This window comes from Ursus arctos, unplaced genomic scaffold (assembly GCF_023065955.2).
Source record: "Ursus arctos isolate Adak ecotype North America unplaced genomic scaffold, UrsArc2.0 scaffold_12, whole genome shotgun sequence".
Classification (NCBI taxonomy): domain Eukaryota; kingdom Metazoa; phylum Chordata; class Mammalia; order Carnivora; family Ursidae; genus Ursus; species Ursus arctos.
Genome location: NW_026622786.1, coordinates 33,001,487 through 33,025,185, shown reverse-complemented (window position 1 = coordinate 33,025,185; position 23,699 = coordinate 33,001,487). Strand labels below are relative to the sequence as shown.

General features: G+C 38.5%; 1 protein-coding gene across 1 annotated transcript in view; it reads left to right on the top strand.

The window, feature by feature from the left end:
- The first annotated feature begins 3,904 nt into the window (after window positions 1-3,904).
- PKN2 (protein kinase N2) overlaps window positions 3,905-23,699 on the top strand; it is a 131,127-nt gene continuing 111,332 nt past the window's right edge. Inside the window, exon 1 of the mRNA XM_026497664.4 lies at window positions 3,905-4,367. Within this exon, the coding sequence (XP_026353449.1) occupies window positions 4,320-4,367 (48 nt within the window). The 5' untranslated portion in view covers window positions 3,905-4,319. The remainder of the gene's footprint in view (window positions 4,368-23,699) is intronic.

Sequence of the window (23,699 nt, the reverse complement as noted above, 5' to 3'; positions counted from 1 at the left end):
CCTCGACTTTAACAATCTTGTTCTCAAAATTATCTTCATCCATCCAAGGGAACAATCTCTACAGGGGGTCCCTTAAGGAAAAGGATGGTGACCAAGTAGTTCTGACTCTGTCTGTCTGAGTTCCGTCTCTTCTTTGGGACTCTGTCACTTTACCACTGCTACTTCACTTTGATCCCTTGGAAGCAGGGGGTTACTTTTCTTCTTTTCTATCAACATTAACATTGAAAAAACAATAAGAAAACCAAAACAAAAAAACCCTTCCCTTGATTCTCCATAATGCTGTTGGGCTAGATAAGCTAGAATTTTCCGAAACATTTTAGTAAATATTAAGGAAGAGCAAAAGGGAAATGAAAAATACAAGACAATAAAAACACTGTGGCTCACAAAGAAAAGTTTTCTAACTCTTTCCCTGGATATATAGTTCTTACTCATTTCATTTAGGATCAAAGGGAAAAGAGGTGCATTATCATCTGAATATCTGAATGCTTCTCACCAACTGCACAGAAGATAACAATGTCAAAAAAATAAAGTTCAGCTCTACTAGGATTTTTCCTGTAACATTTCTTCCAACTTAAAAAGGAAAACAGGGGTGCCTGGGTGGTTCAGTCAGTTAAGTGTCTGCCTTCAGCTTAGGCCTGATCTAAGGGTCCTGGGATCAAGCCTCTAGTCAGGCTCCCTGCTCAATGAGGAGTCTTCTCCTTCTCCCTCTGCCCTATCCCTCCCACCACCCTGGCTCCTGCTTTCTCTCTCTCAAATAAATAAATAAAAATCTTAAAAAAAAAAAAAGGAAAACAGGAAATAACACTTCCTATCCAATTATTGTTAATTGAAACTATTTCTATATGTATGGTCATTTCTACCTTTAAAAAAAAAGATTTTAAATAATCTCTATACCAAACATGGGGCTCAAACCCACAATCCAAGATCAAGAGTCACATGCTCTACCGACTGAGCTAGCCAGGCATTCTGGTCGTTTCTATTTCTTACAGACCTTTAAATATTTTTGAAATATTTTTAAAGGCACCTGCATAACTAGTGATACAGTTATTTTTTGGTCTTTAATTTCTTACACGGACATTTGTTTAAAACAAGAACAACAGCAACAACAAAGCTTTCCTCTTTTTTATTGTTAATATAAATTAGAAAATAACTTGAGGTAATATATATGCAGGATTCCCTAAAAACATTTGCAAATGGGGACTGAATACAATTCATCTGAGTCAACACGATATGAGTTTCCATTAAAACTTTTTCAAGTGTGCTTCATTCTGATAAGTATGTCCCATGTCTTACTACATTTTTTTTTCCTAAACAGAGACTGTGAGCTGGGTTGTAATTTTTAGCTTAAATTAAACTTACATTTTCCAGATTGTCATGCAGATTTTATATTGTGTTGGCCTGCCTTTTGTATGTACTATTCCCCCCCATATCTAATCAGAAATAATTCCCATAGCTTTAAATACTTTTTATATTTGTTACTTACATTCACATGTGATATATCAAATTAAAACTTTTGGAGCTCTAGAAATATGTAAAGTTTGAAGTCTTTTTCTGGGGTTAAAAAAAATGAGGGACTATAATGCTTTGAATTCAGTTTAAATGATGATTCTACTTTTTTTTTTTAGTAAGTTTTTTTAATTTTAATTTATTTTATTTTATTTATTTATTTGTCAGAGAGAGAGCACAAGCAGGGGGAGCAGTCAGGCAGAGGGTAAGCAGACTCCCCACTGAGCAGGGAGCCTGATGTGGGACTCAGTCTCACAAACCTGGGATCATGACCTGAGCCAAAGGCAGACACTTAACTGACAGAGCCACCCAGGTATCCCATGAGGATTCTATTTTAAAGTACTTATGGTAGCATGGTGTAGGTTAGAACAAGGCTGGGGCTAGCAGATTGAGGTTCAGTCTCCATCTCTGCCACTAAGCAATAATGTTGCCATACTCCTTATTAATTAAGTAAATTATGGCCTATTTTCTTTTACCTGTATTAAGAGTTATGCTCGACATTTTAAGTCTCTTCTAGTTAAAAAATTCCATGGTTTTAAAATATGAACATTTTCTTATACCTGAATTTATTTTTTAAAAGAATGCTCTTTGACTATGTTTCTAAGTCCTTACATTGGTAAATTTTTAAAAAAAGATTTTATTTTTACGTAATCTCTATACCCAACATGGGGCTCAAACCTACAACCCTAAGATCAAGAGTCTCATGCTCTACAAATTGGGCCAGTCAGGATCCCCTTTACATAGGTAATTTTTAATTCTGTCTTTAAGCACCAAGTATGTGCATGTCAGCCATGTCAAATTCATTCATGAGTAAGGCAAGGCAAAAAATAAGCAAAATATATCTGCATGCATTTAATGCCACTAAATTGTTCCTTTAAAATTGTTCAAATGGTAAATTTTATGTTATGTATATTTTATCACACAAACACATTATATGTCTATACATATCTGAATGCAGTGCTTCCCTAACATTTTGTGCCTACCGTTTAAAAATTGCATCATATTTATTTGGACACAGGTTTGTTTCTCCAAAATATTCAATCACTCCAGTGACAAGGACTCTCTTAATCGTAGCTGTAACTCCAGGGCCTGTAACTCTGGCTCTTAGTTACCAGGAAGGGCAATAATTATGTGCTGACTTTTCCAAGGGTTGCTATTGCATATATTTTAATTATCATTTCAATCAAAGCAAAGCATTAAACATATATGTTGCAAAAATTTGAAATACAGGGCAGAAAAATTCCTTATCACATATTATGAGTTGGAGTTCAGAAACTCATAGTGGTCATAAAACGCTAGATCTTCAATAAATGTTTGTCAAACTAATGCAGGAGACTTGAGAAGACAAAAAGATAAATATAAGTCCTAGCATCACCCCAACAGATCTATCTCACATGGAGTGTAAGAGAAGTACATATTATATTTCTTAAGAAGTATGCCAATTAAGCCTTCCAAGTAGCTATCTAACTAAATAACCCCTAACACTTTCCCCAAGTAGCTTTTAACAAAGACATTGTATTCCAGCCTCAACCTAAAATTAAGCAGCTGCCTGGAATATCCATTCACTGCTGAAACAAAACAAAAGCTACCTGTTGGTGACTTTATTGACGTTCCCGAATACTACAGTGTAATTTTCTTAAACCAAAACTTAAACTACTTAGCTATATGTCACTAATAGCTTAGCTTGGATGTTTACTGCATCAAGGAAAGTTGGCTTTTTCCATTCGCGGGGCTAATTCTCCCCACCTCCTTCAGTTTACATTCAATTAAAACAATCCAAACACTAGTTAATCAGATTTTAAACTCAGTGGAGTTCCACAGCCCCAGCCACAGCAGTTCAGCGCTTGGGAAAAGGCATCTTAAAAGCTGTGCATTAAAGACTGCCCGAGATCCCAAGCGCTTTCATTTCTTTAAAAGTACAGACCACACCCCAGTTTAGCCAGCTGTGCACCTTACTGGTCGGAATGGCGCGCTAGGAGTAGGACGGAGGAAAAGGCAAGATTAACAGCTTGGGTCGGTGGGGGGCAGGGGAATAATCTATAAAATGTGAGCCCCGAAACTCTTTAGGTTGTGGAGGTCAGAACGGGGCTCGTTTACGTTAGGCCTAAACTTAGACAAGAGAAGAGGCGCTAGGGGGAAAAAACAAAAGAGTAAGCTCCCGAGTTCTAGTGTTCACGGTGGGGCCGTTAAACGCAGCAGAAAAGCGGGTGTGTGTTTTTTCTTCCTCTTCCCGCCTCCCAAGAGACGCGAGTCCAGTCCTTTCCCCTCATTTTCACCCCGGCGGGGTCCAATGGCTGCCCCCGCCGCTGAGCCGGGTCGGAAGCCGCCCCGCCCCCCGCGCTGCTCCCGCCCTCGGGGTCCTCTCCGCCCCTCCTCCCCCTCGCTACTGGAGGTAGCGGCCGCGGCCGTCACGTGTTCTGGCAGCCGCCAAGTGAAGCCGCTTTTGCGACGCAGTGACAGCCAAATGGTGCGACAGGAGGAGCCGCAGCTGCGGCCGCAGCGCCCCGCACCGAGAAGCTTGAGGCGGCTCCTGGCGTCGCCCAGTGGGAGCGACTGAGCGAACAGAATCCGGCGCGGGCGGGCGGGCAGCGAGGGGGAGCCCGCTACGAGTGCCCTCGCTCCCCGCCGCTCTCCATGAACCGGGAGAAATAAGCCGCGCCTCCAGCAGGGGCTGCGCCTCCATGAATCCCTAGTGTTTTTTTTTTTTTTTTTCTTTCTTTCCCCGCTCCTCACCCCCCACCCCGGGTCCCGTCCCGCCTTCTCCCTTCGCCAGCGGCGGCCCCGGCCAGGTGCGGAGTCCAGAGCGGAGCGCAATGGCGTCCAACCCCGAACGCGGGGAGATTCTGCTCACGGAGTTGCAGGTAAGGGCCGCGGGCCCGGGCGGGAGGCGCTGGCGAAGGAGAGAGGGAGACAGTCTGGCGCGGGGTCGGGGGCCCAGGGAAGTCCTAAGGCCGCCGCGCCCCTAGCCCGCTAAGTGCGGAAACTCGGGGATGTCACTCGGGAGCCGCTTCCTTCGGGAGCCTGACTCTCTTCCCCACCAGAGCTCTGGCCTGACACCAATTTAATTTGACTCTGCCTACCAGAGGGACCCCATCTCTGTCGGCTGCCTGCAGCCTGCTCCCACCCGGTCCCCGGAGCGGCCAGCTCACCGCCCCCTCCCTGGTGTCAGAGCCGCCCGCGGACGCCCCTATAGCCCCCTCCCTCCGGCCGGCCAGGCCCCGCCCCGCCTTTCCCTCGTACACCGCTCCTTAAACTCCTTTGAATGACTCCCAAGCTGTTTTCTCGTCTCTCCTCTTCCCCTCCGACTCCGCACAAAGAGCGCCCCCATAACTTCCAGCCCCCAGACAACGATTTTTTTTGTTTTGTTTTTTGGGGGGGGGTTTTTTTGGTGTTTTTTTTTTTTTTTTTTAAAGCGTGTCATACCAAATACCTCACTTCACTAGCCCTCTTCAGGTGACTGAATTTCTTTAATATAAAGGCTACCTTTCCTGTCTCTCTCTCTCTCTCTCTTTAACCAGATGATAGCTATATGGTCCCCTTCTTTGCTACTCCCTGCTCAGATCCGGAAGCTCAGATGCTGATGCTTTTCAGACTTTCATTTTCCCTCCCGTTGGAACACCAGAGAAAGACCTATAGAAGTTGTTTACAAATGAGCAAGCAATAGACTGAGGGAGAATGAATGTTGGGCACCACATGCCTGCAGAAGATGAGAACAAAATAGGTCCCTTGATAAGTGGAGTCTATGCCGAGTAGTAGTAGTAGTAGTAGTATTGTTTTCCATTTACGGCTAAATATTTAATGATGTAGGCACGATTTTTGTCCTTAAGTCTTTGCTATGCAGGGGTACTTAACGCTACTCTGTTGAGTTTATTTTTTATTACTTTGGGGTGTTCCAGAGATGTTCACATCTGGATTAAAATTTTATATTTGTTTTTTGACTTATATTTATTTTGGTGTGTTTTACTGTAGACGTCTTCTAGATACTTAAATATTGGAGATAAGAAGACAAGAAAAAAGTATTTTTTGTGCGTTAGACAGTTAATTATTTTTAAAAGACTGAATCTAGACACCGAAGGGTTGATTCTTGATGATGCCAAAATTAAGTATTGCAACTGCTTCTAATTTTTTTGCTGTTTAAATATATTTTTCAGTGGATCCCTTTATAAGTTCAGTACATGTAAGCTTGAAGGCACTGTTACAATATTTGGTATTTAGTGAACAAAAGTAGAGATTTCAACAAGGTATACCAATGCAGGATTGCAAACTTGGAATCCTTTGAATCAGCTTTGAATTTCCTGTCATTGAACATATTGCCATTTGGCAGTCTAATTACTCTTAGCCTTTTATAAGGTCTTACAGATGCCACATTTGCTAAATGGATGGAATTTATTGTTTTATTAATTTACATGAACTTTTAAAATGAGGTTTGTTTGAGGCGCATTGGAAATGCTTTCCACTGCCTAGTCTTGAAATAGGAAAAGCATACTTTGGTTCTGACTGAGAAAAATCCATAAAAATGGGTAGGAACGTTTTTCTTTGGGGTGGCTTCAGAATTATAAAGTACTTGGTATCCTTATTTGTATTTTATAGAAAATTGTCATAAAAGACTCATTTTGGCACTGGACCTGAAAAATATATTTTCAAATGTATTAAAACACTTAGGGACTTTTAATAAGATCAATTTTGACAATAAGAAGGAAGCAAGTCAGAGATAAGAAATTTTAAATATGACTATTTAAAAAATGTGATCAAAGTAGGGGGACACCTGATCTAAAGTTATATTTCTTTTAAAAAAGTCTAACCCCTTCCAGAAAAAGAATGATTTTTTATTAAGTGTTACCTTGGAAGTTGACAAGTATATCCAGGGCATTTTTCTTGGTGTATTTGACTGCCGGTTTTAATAAAAGTTACTGCATTTGGACTTTATCGTGTGTATTAAATTAATTGAGAACAGTATTTATATTAGCACTTAAGATAAATGGTGATAAAATTTGCTTCACCAAGTATATCCATCTGTTCAAATCTTTTACTGTTTCATTGGGTCATGGAACTAGTATATAGTTAACCAAATATTTCTCAAACTTGTTTGGAGAAGCAGTTTTTAAAAAGCGTCTAAGTTGTTTAAATTTATTTAAATTGAGAAATTAATATGTAGTTCTTAATGCTTCTCTGACATACTGATTTTAAGTATTTAATTATGTAGCAAGTTTTAAAACTGGTGTTCAGTAGTTAAAAACTGTTACTTTGCACTATCTTGTCTCAGGAATACTTGTGTCACTGTGAAAGTTACATGTTACAACCTACTTTTAATGAAATTGATACTTATAGAAACATTGTATATCCAACATTTTTTAAAAAGATTTTATTTATTGGGAGGGAGAGAGAGAGCAAGAGCGCAAGAGCAGGGGGAGGGAAAAGCAGACTCCCCACTAGGCAGGAAGTGCGACACCAGGCTTGATCCCCTGGACACTGGGATCATTACCGGAGCCAAAAGCAAACACTTAACCGACTGAGCCACCAGGTGCCCCTGTATATCCAACATTTAAAACTGTTTTTCAAATTATATTGCAGAACTTGAAATACTTTGCTACTTGAGTTGTAATTGGCTTATTAATAACCTTCAGTTGTGGAAAGACAATCTGAAACCATAGTGTTTTGCCTTGTTAATTGCTGTAATATTTCAATGGAATAACGTTTCTAACTGTTGCTAGTAATTTAGGAGGCTTATTCAACAAGGAATCATTAATAAAGTACACATAAACTTTGATGGCTAGAGGCTTCAATGTATAAGGAAGAATATTTGCTGTAGTTAAAATAAAAATAGGCTGTTAAATATATAAACTTAATTGGCAATTTCTGATTTTTATCTCATAACTAACTTGTTTTATCCCATTCTCTTTATTTTTTATTTGAAGGGGAAACCTAGTGAGATATTTTTTTGTGGGGCCAAAGAAATTAAAGTTTATTTTTAAGGAAACTGGATTAATGAAAACTATCTAAAGAATCTCAAAATGAAAATACTGGCTACAACAGTAATTTGGTAGACTGCAGATTCAGATATTGAATACCATACTAATAAAGTTATCTTGTCGATTATCCATGATTTATGTTTATCAAAATGCCTAATAAAGTATTAGGCAAAGAATCTTAAGTTCCATTCTCAGCAGAATTTAAGTAGAGGTGACTTGCTCAAGTGAAAGTTTGAGGTAGTTTGCCTTAAATTACAGGGATTCATTTCAAGAAACATTTATTGAGTATCTACAAAATCTATCATATATCGGAGGATATAAAGTTGAGAAGATATGACTTCACTTTCTAGAAGAGAATGCAAATAACATTTATTGAACATTTGCTATATTTCAGTCATTGTACTTGGTACTCTGCCTTATTTAATCTTTATAGTCCAATAAGGTAGGTGTTATTTCCATTTAACAGATCAGGAAACTGTGTGTAGGAATGTTAGGTAGATTGTTCATTGTTACACTGTAAATCTGAGTTTAAAATCAGATCTGTGCATTTTTTGAGCTCCCACAGTTGTGTGGACCTGTAAATATTTTGCATTGCAGTGTTATGGATGTGTGAATTTTCTTTTTTTTTTTTTTTTTTTTTTTTTAAAGATTTTGTTTATTTATGTGACAGAGATAGAGACAGCCAGTGAGAGAGGGAACACAGCAGGGGGAGTGGGAGAGGAAGAAGCAGGCTCACAGCGGAAGAGCCTGATGTGGGACTCGATCCCGGATCGCCAGGATCACGCCCTGAGCCGAAGGCAGACGCTTTAACGACTGCGCCACCCAGGCGCCCCTGGATGTGTGAATTTTCAAAAAATTGGCCAAAAATATAATTAAGCAGAGTTAACTTTAATATAAATTTTATACTGTTTGTTAAGTTCCTCTATAACAAAGAAAAATGATTTCTACGTTCTATTGGTAGTCTAGAATTTAGTAGTGCTTTGTTTTTGGGAATAAGGTATAATATTCTACAAAGACTAACGGTGCAAAATAACTTTTTTGCAGGTTTTCATCATTTAACAATTATGGTTTCTGGTGAAAGTTGTTGAATGTTTGCTGAAATCCTTCCAAATGATTTTGCATTTCTCTGCAGTCTATCCATAAGATAAACTTGGCTTTAAAATTTTAAGCACATGTGTAACCAAGCTATGTGTTTGGCATTTAGTAGGCATTCAATACATTGATGAGAAGATGCCCTCCATTTGTCACTTACAGTGAGAAATGTCTTGACTGTTCTAACAGAAGTTGATTATAGGGCACCTGGGTGGCTCAGTTGGTTAAGCGTCTGACTTCGGCTCAGGTCATGATCTCAGGGTCCTGGGATTGAGCCCAGCATTGGGCTTCCTGCTTAGCGGGGAGTCTGCTTCTTCCTCTCCTCCCTGCTTGTACTCTGTCGCTATCTCTGTCTCTCTCTCTCTCTCTCTCAAATAAATAAATAAAATCTTAAAAGAAATTGATTATAATCATTACCCTAAGAAATTATTTTAATTAACATTTTGAATCCCTTGTCCCAAAACTATTCCCTTGAAAAGTTCAAAAGGAATTTCTGCACTAGTTATGTTATACCTACGTACAACACACTGTTATTTTACCCATTTGGTGTGAAATTAGGTGACATCTAGTTTTGCAGTAATGCTGAAAAGTGGAATGTCTCTGTCGGGATGATTAAGTTTTTATGGTGGGTTGGAGGAATGTAGCATAAGAAAGTAATAGGCAAGGATAGGCAAGGTGGATTTTACAGTTATTTTCCTTTTCCTTTCCTTCTCTTTTTTCAGGAGAGAGACAGAGCATGAGCAAGAAGGGCAGAGGGAGAAGGAGAGACAATCTTAAGCAGGCTCCATACTCAGCACGGAGCCTGACATGGGGCTCGAACCTACAACCCTGAGATCATGACCTAAGCCAAAATCAAGAGTTGGTTGCTTAACTGGCGCTTAACTAAGTGCCAGCTGAGCCATCCAGGCACCCCTACAGGTCTTTTAAATTGTGAACATAATACATGTTCATTGTAGAAAATCTGTAAAAACAGAAAAGCACAAAGAAAACAAAAAATGCTCATAGTTCTGTTACTCAGAGATAACTGACAAACTTTTCCAACTTAAAAGTCCCAAGGCATTTCAGTCTGTTTCCTCCCTGTCCCCGCTCCTTTTAATTGAGATATATTTGACATACAATATTGTATAACTTGAAGGTATACAATGTATTGATTTAATATTTTTTCCTCCATTTATTCCACTTATTAGAATTTTAAAGAAAAATGAAGTACATAGCATTTTAAGATAGAAGTAGCTATAGGTTAAGAAAATTTCTTGCCACTAGTTATAGATACGTAGATCTAACTGGCTTTATTGACTTTTTATATAAAAATATTTTGATTTTGAGTCAGTGCTTTGAGATACAGTTGAGAAGAAAAATAAGTGAAGAGTATAGTATAGACTTAGTAATGGACAATGATACATAGCATTAGCTCTTTGAATAATAAATTGATGCGATGTGGTTTTTCAGCTTAGATTTGATTACTGCTACTCTTGTAGAATGCTGCATGCTTTATTGAATAAGGCATGTCTTTAAATAACTTGTCAACTACCTTTTACCTAAGTAAAAATCTGTGCTGAAACTACTGTTACAAAATGATGGCTCTAAATAGATTGTTTTTCTGTCATCTCTAATTATTATAATACAGATTTTTCTAGTTTTGTACAACTTTTACTATTCACAAATGATTGGTAGGGGGACACTTTCTAGGCATTGTCTGTTTACCCCAGGGCTTTGCCTTTAATTCCTTGGGCTCTTCTCTTTTTGCTTTTCAAATTTGGCAACCGTAGATTTTTATGCCTTTTATCAGGTTATTCCTATGTGTCCCCTATTAAACAAAAAACAGTGGAGTAGTAGTTTGTAGAGATAAATAATCACTTAAAACTTAAGATGTGTATATGGTATTTAAATAGAATAGTTACTTCTCAGGGCGCCTGGGTGGCTCAGTGGGTTAACCGTCTAACTCTTGATTTCAGCTCAGGTCACTGTCTCAGGGTCATGGGATCGAACCCTGCATCCCTCTCCGTGCTCAGCGCAGTCTGCTTGTCCTTCTGCTTCTGCTTCTCTTTCTGCTCCTCTCTCACGTGCACTCTCTCTCTCAAATAAATACATAAAATCTTTTTAAAAAAAAAGAGTAGTTACTTCTGCATCATTTCCTTGTAAGATGTACTGCGTTGAACAATTATCAAATTATCTACTGTATTTCAAAAACCAATTATACTCTATGAAAAAATCATGTAACATTTAATATGATTAACTTTTGATATACAGCAGTGTTCAAACTTGGCAGCAAAGTTGAAAAATTGGAAAGTAGTAAAAAGCTTTAAAAAGATATTTAATATTTTGAATGGGAAAACATACAGTCAAAAAGCCTCTAATATCTTAGAAAAGCGAAAATAGAAAACATTTATTTTGAAACATATCTCGTTTCTCTTAATTTTATCTAATAAAATTTTATTTGAAATTAGCTCTATTGTCATGTTTGGTTTTTCACAATCTCACAAAAATTGTGTAATATGTGTATAAATATTGTCTTTTAAAATGAATAGGAAAGTATGGGAGGAGTGTATTTGATGATAATAAATACCTTAGGTTTTAAGGTAAATGTTGGTGTCACATTATAAAGATGAACTGATACATAAGAAATACATAACATATTAAGATCTATTTATTTTAGAAACTCAGCAGTGATTTGCTTTTTCTAATTAGTTAAAGCTTTGCTTCCCTGGCTCACAAACACCTTGATTTATTAGAAAGTTGTTATGACAGAATTTGGAATTTGTTTTAGATTATAGAAAATGTACTTACAAATCTAAATATCATACATGTGTTAAATATCATATATTTTACACATTAATCATATTGTTTTCCCTTTCCTGTAGTTGCTACCTTAGTGATTCTCTAAGGAGGTGCTGTTTTGCCTGTTTCAGAATTTTCATTGAACTGATTTCATTAAATTTGGGGTTTTTTTAACTTTTACTAAACCTTAGATACACTGCATTAGATTAATTATCCATCCATCTATCACTGTAGTAAGCACCCATGGACCACCACTCACTCCCCACCTCCCAAAAAAGCTAGAAACTTAACCTCCCCCTATCTGCACCTTCTTGTCAACGGAGGTCATGATCATCTTGAGTCCTGTGTTCATTCTCTTGCTTTATTTGTATGTAGCTTTGCTGGATATGTAATTCAAAAAGATACATCTTTTATTTTAGTTTTTTTGTGTAATTATGTTGAATATAATCTTTCTGAACTTGATTTTTCATCTGTGACTGCTGATTTATTCATATCATTGCATGTTCCTGTAGTCATTTAATTTCTGTATAATATTTCATTGAGTAACTATCATCAACTCTTCCTTGTTGAATGTTTGGTTATTGATTTACTACTCAGTCTCCCTTGTTGAGCATTTAGTTACTCTTTGGTTTTTGTAATGGTGAACAATGCTACTCTGGATATTGTGCATTTTTCCTGTTGTATATATATAGGAGTTTCTATTAATTATATACCTAACGATAGAATTGCTGTCTCACAGGGTAGGTGAATGCCCAACTCTAGAAGATGATGATTGCACCAATTTATATTCATATCAGCAGTATATGAGATGAAAAATCCTTTGATTATCCGTCTTACAATTGATACTACCTTTAATTTTTACAAACCAGAAGAGTGTAGAATGTTATCACATTGTGCTCTTGATTTGCATTTTCCAGATCATCACTGATGTAGAACGTTTCTTTTTATGTTTACTGGCTTTTCATGGTTCCTTATCAGTGAAATGCCTGTTCATGTCTCTTGCCTATTTTTCTGTTTTTCCTATTGACTTACAGGAGTACTTTATTATACTCTTCATGTTAATCCTTTGTGTATACTGTGAAATTTTTCTCTTAGTTTGTAACTTGTCATTTCACTTTCTTTTAGGGAGTTTGTGGGAGGAACAGTTTTAAATGTTTTACCTTTTGGCAAATATTTGGAATCATTTATGTAATTGTGATGAGCAAGCCTGCACTTATAGAAAGGGTAAAGTTACACTTTTGTGTTTTTGTTTTTGTTTTTTTAATGTTTTTTTATTATATTATGTTAGTCACCATACAGTACATCCCTGGTTTCTGATGTAAAGTTCTTTGATTCATTAGTTGCATATAACACCCAGTACACCATGCAATACGTGCCCTCCCCACTACCCATCACCAGCCTATCCCATCCCCCCACTCCCCTCCCCTCTGAAGCCCTCAGTTTGTTTTCCAGAGTCCATTGTCTCTCATGCTTCATTCCCCCTTCTGATTACCCCCCCTTTCTTTATCCCTTTCTTCCCCTACCGATCCTCCTAGTTCTTTTGTTCCATAGATGAGAGAAATCATATGATAATTGTCTTTCTCTGCTTGACTTATTTCACTTAGCATTATCTCCTCCGGTGCCATCCATGTTGCAGCAAATGTTGAGAACTCGTTCTTTCTGATAGCTGAGTAATATTCCATTGTATATATGGACCACAACTTCTTAATCCAGTCATCTGTTGAAGGGCATCTCGGCTCCTTCCACGATTTAGCTATTGTGGACAATGCTGCTATAAACATTGGGGTGCATATGGCCCTTCTCTTCACTACGTCTGTATGTTTGGGGTAAATACCCAGAAGTGCAATGGCTGGTTCATAGGGTAGCTCAATTTTTAACTTTTTAAGGGACCTCCACGCTGTTTTCCAGAGTGGCTGTACCAACTTGCATTCCCACCAACAATGTAGGAGGGATCCCCTTTCTCCACATCCTCTCCAGCAATTGTTTCTTGCCTTGTCAATTTTTGCCATTCTAACTGGCGTAAGGTGGTATCTTAGTGTGGTTTTGATTTGAATTTCCCTGATGGCTAATGATTTTGAACATTTTTTCATGTGTCTATTAGCCATTTGTATGTCATCATTGGAAAAGTGTTCATATCTTCTGCCCATTTTATGATTTGTATATTTGTTTCTCGCGTATTGAGTTTGAGAAGTTCTTTGTAGATCTTGGATACCAGTCTTTTATCTGTAGCATCATTTGCAAATATATTCTCCCATTCCGTGGGCTGCCTCTGAGTTTTTTTGACTGTTTCCTTGGCTGTGCAGAAGCTTTTTATCTTGATGAAGTCCCACAAGTTCATTTTATCTTTTGTTTCTCTTGCCTTTGGAGATGTGTCATGAGAAAGGTTGCTTTGGCCAATGTCATAGACGTTGCTGCCTATGTTCTCCTCAAGGATTTTGATGGATTCCTGTCTCACATCGAGGTCTTTCGTCCATTTGGAGTTTATCTTTGTGTATGGTGTGAGAGAGTGGTCAAGTTTCATTCTTTTGCATGTAGCTGTCCAATTTTCCCAGCACCATTTATTGAAGAGACTGTCTTTTTCCCACCGGATGTTTTTTCCTGCTTTATCAAAGATTAGTTGCCCAAAGAGCCGAGGGTCCATTTCTGGGCTCTCTATTCTGTTCCATTGGTCTATGTGTCTGTTTTTGTGCCAGTACCATGCTGTCTTTGTGATCACAGCTCTGTAATATAGCTCGAAATCCGGCATTGTGATGCCCCCAGCTTTGTTTTTCCTTTTCAGCAGTTCCTTGGTGATTTGGGGCCTTTTCTGTTTCCATACAAATTTAAGGACTGTTTGTTCCAGTTCTTTGAAAAATGTCATCGGTATTTTGATTGGGATAGCATTGAAATTGTAGATTGTTCTGGGTAGCATGGACATTTTAACTATGTTAATTCTTCGATCCATGAGCATGGAATATTTTTCCATCTTTTTGTGTCTTCTTCAATGTCTTTCAAGAGTGATTTATAGTTTCTAGAATATAGATTCTTTACGTCTCCGGTTAAGTTAATTCCAAGGTAACGTATGGTTTTTGGTGCTATTGTAAATGGGATGGAATCCCTAATTTCTCTTTCTTCAGTCTCATTATTTGTATAGAAATGCAACTGATTTCTGAGCATTGATTTTGTATCCCGCCACATTACTGAATTGCTCTATAACTTCTAATAGTTTGGGAGTGGATTCTTTTGGGTTTTCCATATAGAGTATCATGTCATCTGCGAAGAGAGACATTTTGACTTCTTCTTTGCCGGTTTGGATACCTTTTATCCCTTTTTGTTGTCTGATTGCTGTTGCAAGGACTTCTAGTACTATGTTGAATAATAATGGTGAGAGTGGGCATCCTTGTCGTGTTTCTGATCTTAAGGGAAAGGCTTCCAGCTTTTCCCCATTGAGAATGATATTTGCTGTAGGCTTTTCATAGATGGTTTTTATGAGATTGAGGAATGTACCCTCTATCGCTACCCTCTGAACGGTTTTAATCAGGAAAGGATGCTGTATTTTGTCAAATGCTTTTTCTGCATCTATTGAGAGAATCATATGATTTTTGAATTTTTCTTTCTGGATAAAATCTAAGACACCGATAGATTTGTGAATGTTGAACCACTCTTGCATCCCAGGGATGAATCCCACTTGGTCATGATGGATAATCCTTTTAATGTACTGTTGGCTTCTTTAGCCAGGATCTTGTTGAGGATTTTGGTGTCCATATTCATTAGGGAAATCGGTCTGTAATTCTCCTTTTTGATGGGGTCTTTGCCTGGTTTGGGGATCGAGGTAATATTGGCCTCATAGAATGAGTTTGGTAGCTTTCCTTCTGTTTCTATTTTTTGAAATAGCGTTAGGAGAATAGGTATTATTTCTTCTTTGAATGTTTGGTGGAATTCCCCAGGAAAACCGTCCGGCCTGGAGTTTTGTTATTTGGAAGGTTGTTTATCACTGACTCAATCTCTTCATAATTAATTGGCCTATTTAAAAAATCAATTTCTTCCTGCTTCAGTCTTGGTAGTTTATAGGTTTCTGGGAAGGCCTCCATCTCTTCCAGATTGCTTAATTTATTGGCATAAAGCTATTGATAAAAGTTTCTAATAATCCTTCCAATTTCATTGGTGTTGGTTGTGACCTCTCCTTTTTCATTCATAATTTTAATAATTTGGGTCCTTTCTCTATTCTTTTGGATAAGTCTTGCCAGTGGTCTGTCAATTTTATTAATTCTCTCAAAGAACCAGCTTCTAGTTCTGTTGATCTGCTCTACTATACTCCTAGTTTCTAATTCATTGATTTCTGCTCTATTCTTGGTCAACTGCTTCCTCGTGCGTGGATTAGGCCTGTCCCTCTGTTGCTGTTCCAGCTTCTTGAGGTGAGAATATAAAAACTGCATTTTAAATGATTTTTCTATTCTTTTGAGTGAGGCTTGGATGGCTATGTATTTCCCCCTTAGGACTGCCTTTGCAGTGTCCCATAGGTTTTGGACCGTTGTGTTTTCATTCTCGTTGGTCTCCATAAATTGTTTAAATTGATTTTTGATTTCCTGGTTTATCGAATCATTCCTGAGCAGGATGGTTCTTAGTCTCCAAGTGTTTGAGTTTCTTCCAAATTTTTCCTTGTGATTGAGTTCCAATTTCAGAGCGTTGTGGTCTGAGAATGTGCAGGGAATAATTTCAGTCTTTTGGTATCGGTTGAGACCTGTTTTGTGACCCAGAACATGGTCTATTCTTGAGAATGTTCCATGGGCATTAGAATAAATGAGTATTCTTTGGTTCTGGGGTGTAGTGTTCTATATATATATCTATGAGGTCCAACTCGTCGAGTATGGCTTTCAAAGCTCTTGTTTCTTTGCTGATTTCTTGCTTAGGTGATCTGTCTATTGCTGATAGTGGAGTGTAGAGGTCCTACTATTAGTGTATTTTTTTCTATATGTCTTTATTGTGGTTAAGAGTTGGCTTGTGTATCTTGCTGCCTCCCCTGTTGGGGGCATATATATTTATAATTGTCATATCCACTTGTTGGATACATCCTTTAAGAATAATATAGTGCCCTTCTGTGTCTCTAACTATAGTCTTTAGTTTAAAATCCAATCTGTCTGATATGAGAATTGCTACCCCAGCTTTCTTTTGAGGTCCATTGGCGTGAAAGATGGTATTCCATCCCTTTACTTTCAGTCTGAATGTATCTTTAGGTTCAAAATGAGTCTCTTGTAGACAGCAAATGGAAGGGTCATGTCCTTTTATCCAATCTGCAACCCTGTGGCATTTATGGGAGCATTTAGGCCATTTACATCGAGACTGATTATTGAGAAATATGATTTTAATGATGCCATGTTGCCAGTAAAGTCTTTGTTTCTATAGATTGTGACTTTCTGTTCTGTATCACTCTTGGGGCCTTTTTACTTTTATAGAACCCCCCTTAATATCTCCTGTAGGGCTGCGTTCGTGGTTACGAAATTGGTCAATGACTGGCGATTCTGGAAGGTCTTTATTTCTCCATCCATTCTGAATGACAGCCTTGCTGGATAAAGGATCCTTGGCCACATGTTTTTCTCTGAAAGAGCTTTAAAAATGCCCCCCCAACCCTTTCTCTCATTCCAGGTCTGTGTAGACAGGTCTGACGTAATTCTGATACCTTTGCCTTGGTACGTGAGAAATTTCTTTGCCCTGGCAGCTTTCAGTACTGTATCCTTGCATCTAATATTTGCAAAATGCACTATGACGTGACGTGGTGTAGGTTTGTCGTGGTTGAGCTTGGGAGGGGTCCTCTGCTTCTTGGACACGGATGTTTATTTCCCTTGCTAGATTAGGGAAGTTTTCAGCTACAATTTGTTCAAATATCTCTTCTAGACCTCTGTTTTTCTCCACCCCCTCGGGGATGCCAATGATTCAGACATTGGAACGTTTCATTGAGTCAGTAATCTCCTGTAACCTACATTCCTGAGTGTGGATTTTTTTGAGTCCAGATTCTATTTTAGCTTTGTCTTCTACTAACCCAACCTCCAGTTCGCTGATACGTTCTTCTGCCTCATTCACCCTGGCCATCAGAGCCTCTAGTTTTGACTGCATTTGGCTCATAGAATTTTTAATTTCTGCCTGATTTGCTCCCATTTCCGCCCTTAGAGATTCTATATTCTCATTAACATTTTCGTTAATACTTTTTTCAAGTCTACACATCATCTTGACCATTGTTACTCTGAATTCCATTTCTGATAATCTGATTATATCCATATCCATTAGTTCTGTGGCAGAGGCCACAGACTCATTGTCTTTTCTTTGCTGGGGGGCATTTCTCCTTCTCGTCATTCTGATGAGGAGAGGTTGTGGGGTTGTCCAGAGCCCAAATTATTGACCAGGACCCAGGCCGTGCGCCCTTGTTTTATAGGGATCTTAGGGATGTGGGGTTCTTGATTTTTCAGCCTGCCTTCTGGGGAAGGGGCCTGCTGCGCCGATACTCAGGCAACCCTGTTTGGGTAGAGTGTCCGTGTCCCCTGCGAGGGGGGATGGGAATGGGCACACTGTGAGCCGGTATTTCCAGGCTTTTGTTCTCTGGTGGCTTTCCCTGGTGGTTTGCTGTGCCTCTTCTGAGAGTCAGAGCAGCAGTGGCCGAATCTCAGCCTCTGTCTCAGAACAGAGGGATCGCGGACCGTTCTCCACTGATATTCTGGCCACTTTAACTCTGTTTCTGTTGGTGCTGCTCAACCCTGCAGCGTCTCAGGATGTGCGCCCCACACCGGGCATCCCAGCCCTCACTTCCAGGGCCGGCGCGTCTCTGTCCTTTGGGTTTCTAACACTGCCAGCCACCACCCGCCCCCGCGCGCTCCCGGAGCTTCCGGAGCTTCCGGTCTCAGTCTGGTTCCAGTGAGCGCACCGGAGCTCTGTTTCAGTCTGGTCGAGCGTGTTCCCCGGCTCAGGGTCTCAGTCTGCTCTCTGGCGGGTGCTGGTCCTCGAGTCCGCCCACTCCCCTGTGCAGGTGGCTACCACTTCCCGGCACCCGAACGGGCGGCTCCCTCCCCCTTCCGTTTATCTTCCGATATCTGTGCATGGTTTCATGGTTCCCCGCTTCGTACCTCAATTCTCAGCGCTGGAGACGTTCATTTGTAGAGATCCAGATGTATCTTCCTGCGTCTCAGGCTGATTCCGTGGATGTTCAGGCTGGTCTGGTACCTATCCAACTCGACTCAGGGGACCGGCTGAAAAAGGGGTCCCCTACTCCTCCGCCCTCTTAACTCCCTCCGTAAAGTTACAGTTTTGACCTGTGGATTGACAGACTGTCCAAATGAACAATCACAGAAAGTCATAAAATACTGTATCACCTAATATGTACCAGACACTCAAAAGTTAGTTGATTCAATTAAAGAATGAATTTACAGGGGCACCTGGGTGACTCAGTTGTTAGGCGTCTGCCTTTGGCTCAGAGCGTGATCCCGGCGTTCTGGGATGGAGCCCCCATCAGGCTCCTCCACTGGGAGCCTGCTTCTTCCTCTCCCGCTCCCCCTGCTTGTGTTCCCTCTCTCGCTGGCTGTCTCTCTGTCAAATAAATAAATAAAATATTTTTTAAAAAAGAATGAATTCACAAGCAAAAAAGTAGTGACAATTTTATCTGTAAGTAGTTTATGAACTGCTGGTTTTTCCCATTCCGTATCTCTTCAGTGCAAACTAATTATTATTATTATTACTTTTGTTATTATTTCTTTAATGAACAATCAGTTATTTAGTTATGTGCATAGCTTGTTAATAAAGTGCTGGAGTCGATTAGATTTAATGCTGGATATAAAAGTATTATTGTAGAATTTCCTGTTATTTATAAACCTGGAATCTTACTCTTGTTACTGCTGTGGTATCTTTTGGTGAAAAAAAAAAAGCAAACTTTAATTTTAATCGAATTTATCAGTCTTGTATTGTAATTGCTTTTTGTGTAAAATTCTTTCTTTGGGTCTAATAGATAAGTTATCTATATTTTCTAAGAGTTTTGGAGTTCTATTTTTATATGTAAGTCAATACATCTGAAGTTGATTTTTGAATACAGAGTAAAATAAACGTCTGAGTTATTTAATTTTTAAAATATGAAATAAATATCAATATTTCTTATAATGTAAATTTAAAATAGAATGTTTTTCAGTTTTTAGGCAGAAACATTTCTGAATAGCCTTATTTAATTTTTGTGAGTTAGATGTTAAGGGTACATCATACTAGGTTATGTAATGAATTATACTTGAAGTTATCCTCACCTAAATCGTTAATAACTCGCTTTTTCCTTACAGTAACAGTTTGTGGTTTTTCTCTTTTTTGTTACATCCCCTGAAGCCTTTGGTCAATAAAATCCTTGATTTAGTTCTTGTTAACTCCCCATCATATTCCCCAGTTGTGGGTCAAACCTATATTTTCCTAAGTCCAATCTATTCCTAAACTCCTTTGTTCTCAACAAATCACTCACCTAGTCACTGCCTCTACCGAGTGATACATAGTATTTAATAATGTGAGTTTCCTCAACTTTTCTTCTCTTGACTTTAAGATTTCTTGGAATTTCAGCCGTTACTGGCTTTTGTTGCTGTTAATCAATTTTAAGGAAAAATTATTTGATCTCATTGAGGGTATGATTTCCTAGATTTCTGCTTCCTTTGGAATATCATTCCATTCTTTTGCAGGATGGGGCTTTCATTTTCCCCTGACTCTTTGCCTTAAAAAAAGTTTGCATTTCTCCTTTTTTTTTTAATACTGTTGTCCCCTCATACTTCTTTTTTTTTTTTTTTTTTAAGATTTTATTTATTTATTCGACAGGATAGAGACAGCCAGCGAGAGAGGGAACACAAGCAGGGGGAGTGGGAGAGGAAGAAGCAGGCTCATAGCGGAGGAGCCTGATGTGGGGCTCGATCCCACAATGCCGGGATCACGCCCTGAGCTGAAGGCAGATGCTTAACCGCTGTGCCACCCAGGCGCCCCTCCTCATACTTCTTTTAATCATCACATTCCTTAAAAGAAATTTTTTCTTTACTATTTTTTTTAATTTGTATTTATTTGTCAGAGAGAGAGAGAACATAAGCAGGGGAAGTGGAGTGGCAGACAGAAAGGGGAAGCAGTCTCCCTGCCTAGCAAGGATGTGGGGCCCAATCCCAGGACCCTGAGATCATGACCTGAGCTGTAACTGACTGAGCCACCCAGGCATCCCTTTAAAAGAAATTTCTTAGTTGTGTTAATTTTCTAACACTTCTTAACTTTTTAAAATATTACTTCTGTCCCAATTATTCTGTTGAAATTATTCTCATAAAAGCATCAGTGACCTTCTGCTCCTTCTGGTCCCTTGAGGCAATTGATAACTGTTTCAGCCTCCTGAAACTCTGTTGTTTAAATGAAACTTCGTGGACCCTGCACAATATCGGCTATTTTTCTTTCATCATAATCTGCCTATATTTGCTACTATTGCTTCTTTTGATAACTCTTTCCCTAGTTCACGTGTTCTGCCTGTTTCTAGCCTATTTGTCCTCTGATTTATTCTTTAGATTAACCACCAGAATTAATCAATGTGTTTTGTCAGGATTGATGGAATAGAAACTCATTTAAATTAGCTTAAACAAAAATTGAATTTATTGGAAGGCTACAGGGACATCTCACTTTATCCAAAGGTGGAATATATAGCCATGTCCCATGACTACTGAACAGGAAACTAGAGGCTTTCTTTCTTTCTAGGGCTATGTGTTCTCCTATCTCTTCTTTAAGTATATATACTGCTTTATATCTCCTATATACTGGTTCTCTTTCATATGGCCCCCAAATGGCACTCCCAACTTCTGAATTTCCATGAACTCTTTAAGTCTAATATCTACAGTTAACTGAGTCACTTATTCCGTGCCACAGTTATAAATTGTTAATAAGAAAATTTGATTGGCCCTTTACAGAACATGGGCTCCTGATCTGGTCATTTATAGCAATGGAGGGATGGAGTTCTCAGTACTCAAGGACTCTCCTATGAGTTTGGGACAGGGACTGTTCTCTAAGAAGGGAGTATAGGTTAGAAAGAACTTCTCCGTTTAGGACCTTTATAATTTTCCATTAATTTTACAATAAAATATATCAGACCTTCCATTATCCATCCCTTCTCAATCCTTTCAGATTTTTCTCCCTGTATATTATTCTGTCATATTAAAGATTTGCAGTTCTTGGAACTACACTGCTTTTATTCCTCTGTATCTTTGCCTTTGCTCTAACTTAAAGAATGGTGGTATTGATCGTCTGCCTGAAAATCTTTTGGCAAATTGGACACTCTTTAAAGTTCTACTAAGAAAAGCATATATATTGATTGAATATATGAATATATTTGTATCCTATAATCAAACATTTTATTTAAGATACATTTTTGTTAAGTAATTTTAGCAACTGGTCTATAGCATTTGATCCATTGGCAAATTAGCTTACTTCCCGTTTTGTGGCTCCTGTTACTGAATATATCACCCAATATAGGAATTAATTTTTAAGTTATATGTGTGTCTCTTGCGTTTATTGCAGCAACTAGGTCTTACTCATCTTTATGTACCTAGCACCTGGCCTATGGCTTATGCTTGACAAATGCTTAAATAAAAAAGTGACTGATTTCTGTGACTGATTCTATTACTCTTTTGCTACATCTGACTTCTCTAAATTTTTAAAGTTATCATGCTTCCCCTTCTTGCCCATGCTAGAAATCTGCTGGTCTTTTTTATTTGAGTACTGTCTAAGCTTCTTCAGTTGATTTTTTTTTTTATTTTTAATTTTATAATTTGAATTCATTCATTACTTTGCTACCATCCACATTTGGGCCTGCATTATCGTTTGGACAATACAGTATCTTGATATTCCACCTCTTCAGTCTTCCTCTGTTTTATTTAGATTATGTACAACTGCCAGATTCAGAAGTTGTCTCCAACATTCAGTAACTCCTTACTGCCTGTGAGATAGTCCTAATTCTTTAGCTTAGCATTGATGGCTGTCATTGTTGTATCCCAAAATATCTTTTAATTCTTGACTTTTTTCATGTAAGCAGCTTATTTTTCAGGCACTCCATGATTACTAATATTTCCTTACATATATATTCTTGCTGTATTCTGTCTACTGAAATGCTTTTTTTAAGGTTCAATTCAGATTTTTTTTCCTTACCCCTTGTCATGTATAATCTGTTCTCAAAACTTAAGTAGGATGTTTTCTGTTTGATGATATTTATCATATATTGCATTGCACTGTAGTTGTTTGTATCCTACCTCATTTTCTCCCCTTAGTTGAGTGCTTAAAATTATTGAGAATATCTTATCGATGTCTTTTTCCCCTTTATTCCTGAGCAGAGCAACTTGTTCATAGCAGTTACTTATGTTTGTTGAATAAATAAGTCTCATGTCAGAAAATCATCAGGTTTTACATGTATTAAACTTTTTTTTGCGTTTGTTTTGGTATTTATGAGGGAGCGTAACTGCATTGCATCATTTTGCTTAAGGTGGAGCTACTTGACAGGTACATAATTTAAAGTTTATTACCTTTAGTCATAATAATTGAGTTCCCCATCTCAGGCTGAGAATTTTCCATTGGCTGAAGGGGCTGTGTCTCAGTACAACTGAAGCAAAAATAATACAAGTGACAAGTTTCATTATTAAGAACATTATAACTAGTTCATATTGGTCTTACATCACTTAAGACAGATCTACTGACGTAGTGCTGTTATCTCCACTCTATAGGCAAGACAGCTAAAGTTTAGAGAAGTTAAATAACATCTCCATAGTCGCATCTTAGCCTAAACCAAGATCAAAATCCGGGTCTCTGCCTTGAGAGCACAAATTCCTCTTAACCCGTGTACTCTAGTTCCTCTTTCTTTTGGCGGTTTTTCTCTTCTTTTTATCCCAGAAGTATCTATACTCCAGTAACCGCAGCATATCTCCTGTCTGCTCAGGTCCTTACCCTAGCCCTCTAGTTTGTGCAGCATCTCTTGTAGCTCTTCTTGCCAGTATTTGCTTTTTCATTAAGTTTGTTCTTGATAGCTGCCTAGTTGATGTGAAAGGCAAATTCATGTTGAAATCTTACCTTCAAGCTTTAGGTAAGGTAAATTTGAATCCACAATTTATACCCTTGGAAATCCTAAGTCTCTTCAAGATTTCTGTTTTCTTGGTGGTGGGCCCTTAAGTTCTTATGGCATTCTCTGCTCCCTGGGTTTTTGTTTCTGTATGTTCATTGACATACAGTATTTAACTGGTTTCCATAAAGATACCCACGTTTCACTTAGTCCTTCCTCCCGTAGTGTACTGTTTCATATCCTATAGATGGCTCCTCTCTCCTCAGCTTCCTGTCTCTTCTTCAGTCCTTTCTTCCTTATTT